The sequence below is a fragment of the Caenorhabditis briggsae genome, assembly GCF_000004555.2.
Source record: "Caenorhabditis briggsae complete genome, chrII, whole genome shotgun sequence".
Classification (NCBI taxonomy): Eukaryota; Metazoa; Nematoda; class Chromadorea; order Rhabditida; family Rhabditidae; genus Caenorhabditis; species Caenorhabditis briggsae.
This window is the reverse complement of record NC_013486.2, coordinates 1488444-1494706: the sequence shown is the minus strand read 5'-3', so window position 1 is coordinate 1494706 and position 6263 is coordinate 1488444. Positions and strand designations below refer to the sequence as shown.

The 6263-nt window shown below is 35.8% G+C and overlaps 1 protein-coding gene across 1 annotated transcript in view; it reads right to left on the bottom strand.

Moving 5' to 3' along the window:
• Positions 1-4708: 4708 nt before the first annotated feature.
• Positions 4709-6263, bottom strand: part of CBG18719 — a gene marked incomplete at both ends in the record, with an annotated part of 2164 nt that continues 609 nt past the window's right edge. Inside the window, one exon of the mRNA XM_002629786.1 lies at positions 4709-4779. Coding sequence (XP_002629832.1) covers positions 4709-4779 — 71 coding nt within the window. The remainder of the gene's footprint in view (positions 4780-6263) is intronic.

Below are 6263 nucleotides of genomic sequence, written 5' to 3'. Positions count from 1 at the left end.
AGCCATCGACTCCACACATACGATTTGTATCGTTTCTTTGTCTCAATTCATTTTAACACTTTCTTATTCTCTGGGTCTCCTATTGCTCAGGTGTAACATAAATCAAATGCAAATTTCCACATTTTTGGCACTGGTTGTGTGGATTTATGTGAGTTTTTGGGGGTTTTAGGCAGAAAAAATGTCGAAAATCATGAAAAATAGGTCCTAAACTCCAAAAAATGATTAAAACACTCTTAAACAAAGAAATCAAGAAATTCTCAATAGAGCGCATTTTCATATATCCCTCAATGTTGGTCCAAAATTGATGAAAATTATACAAAAACGCTTGAAATTCAATTTCTCAAATTTTGATATACTTTTTCATAATTTGGACAAAGCATGAAGAAAAAATGCAAATGCGCTCCAATGAGAATTTTCAAAAAAGTTCAAAAAATCGATATTTTCTTGGAAATTTTTGATGTTCACTAGGTTCGGAGCGTTTTGAGATGTTCATTCCATGAATTGTCAATGGAGCGCATTTGGAAACCTTGAATTAAAAAAAAATAATGTTTGCAGACCGTTCCCTACAGTGCGCTTCTTTTTCCGGTGATTCTGATCTTCAGAATCCGTGCGACAAAAGTTTTGAGGACTCGAAAGATTCAAGATATCACGACCATCCAAACGGACCATATCGAACAGATTCAGAATATTTGGAACACTTCGAATTTTTGAAAAAATTACAAAAAATGTTGTGCCAAAAAATTTTTTGAGCAATCTAGATCCATCTAGAAGCCTCTAGAATCACATTTCAACTTTTTTTCGAAAACTACTTTTCGAAGATTCATAACCAAGACAGTACAAAAAACAGGATATTTGCTATACTACAGAAGTTTATTGATAATACTGAACAATGTTTTTTGAATCTTGTGAGGCATAACCCAATCATTATGATGGTCTTGATGATCGTGATGGTTGGCGAACGCGATGAATACAGTTCTTTCTGAAAAATATGACATTTTTTACACATTTTACAAAAAGTTTTGCGTTTGTAGAACTTTTAGAAGCCGAGATACAGCATTTTTAAGTTTATAAAGCGAGAGACGCAGACAACGAGACACTCTAACCGTCTGCGTCTCTTCCAAACTTCAAAGCGTTGTATCTCGGCTTCTAGATGAGCTAGAAAGATGAAAATTGGACAGAATTAGAAGATTTGAATAGGATTTTTAGATTCTTTGAAAGTTTAAAACATTTAATTTTTTATGAGTTCTCAAAATAAAAATCATTTTCTAATTTTCAAAACTTTCCAAAAATACCAAAAATTGCAACATTTCTAGCCAGAAATCAGTCTCCTAGCTGCTCCAGAAGCCGAGATACAGTATATTGAAGTTTAGAAAGCGAGAGACGCAGACGACGAGACACTCTAACCGTCTGCGTCTCTTCCAAACTTCAAAGCGTTGTATCTCGGCTTCTAGATGAGCTAGAAACCAGGTTTTTGAACGAAATTGAAGCTTGAAGCTGGTATTTTGTAAATTTTTAAAAATCAAAAATCAAAAAAATTAAACAATTAAAATTTATTTTTGAATTTAACAAATCCCAAAAAAACTTTGTTTTCCAGATTTTTGCCTTCAATTCCATTCAAAAACGTGATCTCTAGCTCATCTATAACTCGAGATACAGCTCTTTGAAGTTTTGGAGAGACGCAGACAGGTAGAGTGTCTCGTTGTCTGCGTCTCTAGCCTCGTAAACTATAAATTGGTGTAACTCGGCTTCTAGATGAGCTAGAAAAATAAAAATTGGACAGAAATGTGTGAAAATAAGCACAACTTTATAAAATCTCTGAATTTTCGAAAAAAAAAATAATTTTTTCTATAAAAAGTTTTCAAATGCAAACGTTTAGGTGGGCCTAGGTGTGCTAGAAAGTTGGTTTTTGTGCTAAATTTGAATTGACACTCCTATACTAACCGTTGCATCCAAGTGGGTATAGAAGAATACTTCCAAAGTGATGGAAATTCAAAAATAAAAACATGAACAATCCGACTTCCATGCAGAAGGTGATCATTTGAGGATCGGCATTTTTTCCTTATCTGAAAATTTAGAACATTTTACATATTTTACAAAAAAAATCTCGCGTTTCTACACCGCCTGCGAGCCAAGATATAGCGATATGAAGTTCAGAAGGTGAGAGACGCAGACAATGAGACACTCTAACTGTCTGCGTCTCTTCTAAACTTCAAATGGCTGTATCTCGGGTTATAGATGAGCTAAAAACCTGGTTTGTGAACAAAATTGAACCTTTCATGATTTTTGATAATTCCAAGAAGTTCTTCAAACGGCTACATCTCAGCTCCTAGAAAAGCTAGAAAATTGAAAATTTCACAAAAATCAATAAATTTGACACACATTCTCTGAGATTTTCGAGAAATACACTGTACAAAAAAAAAGTCAAACTGTTCGAACTGAGTTGGTATTGCATACAGTTATTACACTTGAACTTCTAAGAATTTTTCGGATACTTTTGATTGGCTCCGCCCACTTTGATCCAATCTGCAAAATTGGTCCACCAAAAAATACACTTTTTTCTTTTTTGTGATAGGCACGAAATCTTTGCTGGAGTAAACATACTTTGTTATTTCAAGCATTTTTCATGTTGAGACCAAAAAATAAGGGTCTTATCTTCTAATAGAAAACATATGATTTTTGAAAATTTTGTGAATTTTTTTTGATTTTTCGCTATCATATATATGTTTTTCCACTGACTGTTTTGCAGATTCGAGTTTCTCATAAGATTTTGCCTTAGAAACTTATGTCCTACCAAGTTCTTCACTGCTCTTGCATCTATGACATTAATTGGTAGCACTACTCCCTTGTCTCCTCCATATTTCTCGTCTATTCCCTTCGCCATTAAAAATTATGATTGGCCTGAGGGGAGTCGGATGGTTCAAAACGTTCAATATCAAACGCCGCCGCGAGGTTGAAATTCTTCACCATGTCTACGATTCCTGCTTTGTTCAGCCAATTCAAACTTTAACATCGTAGTCAGCAAGAGTGGTACAACTTTCTTTCTCAGATTCCCCTGCTCTCCGGCTTTCTTGGTGTCTCTCTTCTTTCCCTTCTTCACTGATTGTTCCGTCATCTCTTGTACGGTTTCCGTTGTTCATTTGTCGCGAACGGTTTCAAGAAACTTCTTGAAGACTTCTTTCATGGCTTTGTGGTGTGGATCTTCAGAGAACGACTCATCTCTTTGGGAACACTCAGTATCCTGAAAATACAGAATTAAAAATTGAGAGTTTTTTGAGAGCTGAAAATCCAATTCAAATCCTCCATTTCTGTCCAAAAACCACGTCTCTAGCTCATCTAGGAGCCGAGATACGGCGCTTTGAAGTTTTGAAGAGACACAGGAAGCTAGAGTGTCTCGTCGTCTGCAACTCTTACCTCGAAAACTTCGAATCGCTGTAACTTGGCTTCCAGACTTTTCAGAAAAATGAGTTTTAACTTTTGTTGAAAATTTAAAGTACTGCGAAATGTGCTAAAAAAAACCAACCAGGGTTTGCAAGGAATTGGTATGCATGAAGTTGGGAGACACAGGGAACTCGGCAAAAAGTTCTTGCATAAATCGGATCAGCTTGTTTTTGAAAGTCTCTGCGTGCCCAGATGACAGTCCAATTTAGGTCTAAACTGCACATCCATTCGATATTGCAATTCTTCTGGTGACTTCAGTCTTTTGCGAATAATCAGAAGAATCAAAAAGAAGGGGAAGGATCCCAATCGGGGTTCCATGGGTAGAGAATAGTCAGAAGAATTAAGAAGTAGGATCCCAACCGGGGTTCCATTGAAGTGCTCTCGTTTAGAATTGATCGGGAATCATCTAGAATCATCCCAATCGATTCACTGCCAGAACTACATCAGAATGAATGTGGTTGTCTGGCCAATGCGCCCTTTTATACAGGGTTGGGGTCAGGTGGGCGTGGTCACATGGCTGATGACCAGCGTGCAGATGTCATTTGCCAGGTGAATGACATTTGAAAATGGAAAGGGCACCCTGGGAAGAATTAATGACCATGAAAAGGTACTTGAATGTGGTTTTAGGGTCCTTGAAAGACAATGAAAAGGTTAATATCTAAAAATGGATATAGCCAAGGTGCTAATGATTAAATTCCATGGTACAAGACCGTCTGGGAAAGTGAGAGACGATAATCACAAATTTGACTTGAGGCTATAGATGAATGACTTTGACTTGACCAATTTTCTGATTCATTTTGAATTTAAAAATATCAAAACAATGTCCGGAGTTTTTGGAATTATCAACAATCATGAAAGCTTCAATTTCGTCCAGAAACCATGTTTCTAGCTCATCTAGAACCCGAGATACAGCCATTTGAAGTTTTGAAGACAGTAAGAGTGTCTCGTCGTCTGCGTCTCTAGCCTCGTAAACTATAAATTGGTGTGACTCGGCTTCTAGATGAGCTAGAAAAATAAAAATTGGACAGAAATGTGTAAAAATAAGCAGAATTTTATAAAATCTCTGAATTTTCGAAAAAAAAAAATAATTGACCTTAAAGTTGTCGACCTTAAAGTTGTTTTTTTGGGATTAAACAGCTTCAAAATAATGTCCCGAGTGTTTTGGATTTATCAGAAATCGTGAATGCTTTAATTTCGTCCTAAAACCAGGTTTCTAGCTCATCTACAACCCGAGATACAGCCATTTGAAGTTTTGAAGAGACGCAGTCAGTTAGAGTGTCTCGTCGTCTGCGTCTCTTGCTTCTTGATCTTCAAATGACTGTAACTCGGCTTCTAGATGAGCTAAAAGGATGAAATTTGAACGGAAATGTGTGAAAATGAGTAGACTTCAATAAAATTTGAAAAATAGAATAAATTATTTAAATTTTTGAAAAAAAATGTTTTCCATAACAAGTTTTCAAATGGAATAGTTGGTGGGCCTGAAAATTTCATACATTTCTCCAGAAAAACGAACATTCTAGGTCTTCTAGAAGCCGAGATGTAGCTATTTGAAGTTTTCGAGGTGAGAGACGCAAACAACGAGATACTCTGACTGTCTGCGTCTCTTCTAAAATTTCAAATGACTGTATCTCGGGTTTTAGAAGAGCTAGAAGCCTGCTTTTTGGACCAAAATGAACCTTGAAATGTGTATTTTATGATTTTTTGCAGATGTTTCAGAAAAGTGTTTTATAATGTTTGTTGAAGTATTGGGGCGCTACGAAATGTCTCGTTGTCTGCGTCTCTAGACTCCTAAACTACAAATTCGTGTATCTCGGCTCCCAGCTAGAACGGCTATTAGCTAGAACGCTAGTTGTTGGTGGTACAAAATCCTTTATTCAGGGCTGCAAAATAACTGAAAAGATCCGTATTTCGTATGCCCGAACTGTGGTTTTTGGCACTTAAAGTTCTTTGTTCCCATATTTCTATAAAATTTTTCATTTTTTTTCTGGAAATCAATTGATGGGAACTTGAAAATTTTTTTGATGGAAATCATTTTTCAAAACATTTAGAAAATTTTATTTTCTCAGATTTCCTCTTTTTTCAAAGATTTCCTCTTTTTTCTTTTTTTTTTATTTTCTCTTTTTTCAAAGTCTCAAGCTTCATCTCGGCTTCTAGAAGACATAGAGTGTTTGTTTTTTTGGGGAACTGTATAAAAGTTTTAGGCCCACCTAAACGTTTGCATTGGAAAACTTTTTATGGAAAAAATTATTTTTTTTTTCGAAAATTCAGAGATTTTATAAAATTCTGCTTATTTTTACACATTTCTGTCCAATTTTTATTTTTCTAGCTCATCTAGAAGCCGAGTTACACCAATTTATAGTTTACGAGGCTAGAGACGCAGACGACGAGACACTCTTACTGTCTTCAAAACTTCAAATGGCTGTATCTCGGGTTCTAGATGAGCTAGAAACATGGTTTCTGGACGAAATTGAAGCTTTCATGATTGTTGATAATTCCAAAAACTCCGGACATTGTTTTGATATTTTTAAATTCAAAATGAATCAGAAAATTGGTCAAGTCAAAGTCATTCATCTATAGCCTCAAGTCAAATTTGTGATTATCGTCTCTCACTTTCCCAGACGGTCTTGTACCATGGAATTTAATCATTAGCACCTTGGCTATATCCATTTTTAGATATTAACCTTTTGCATTGTCTTTCAANGGACCCTAAAACCACATTCAAGTACCTTTTCATGGTCATTAATTCTTCCGCAGGGTGCCCTTTCCATTTTCAAATGTCATTCACCTGGCAAATGACATCTGCACGCTGGTCATCAGCCATGTGA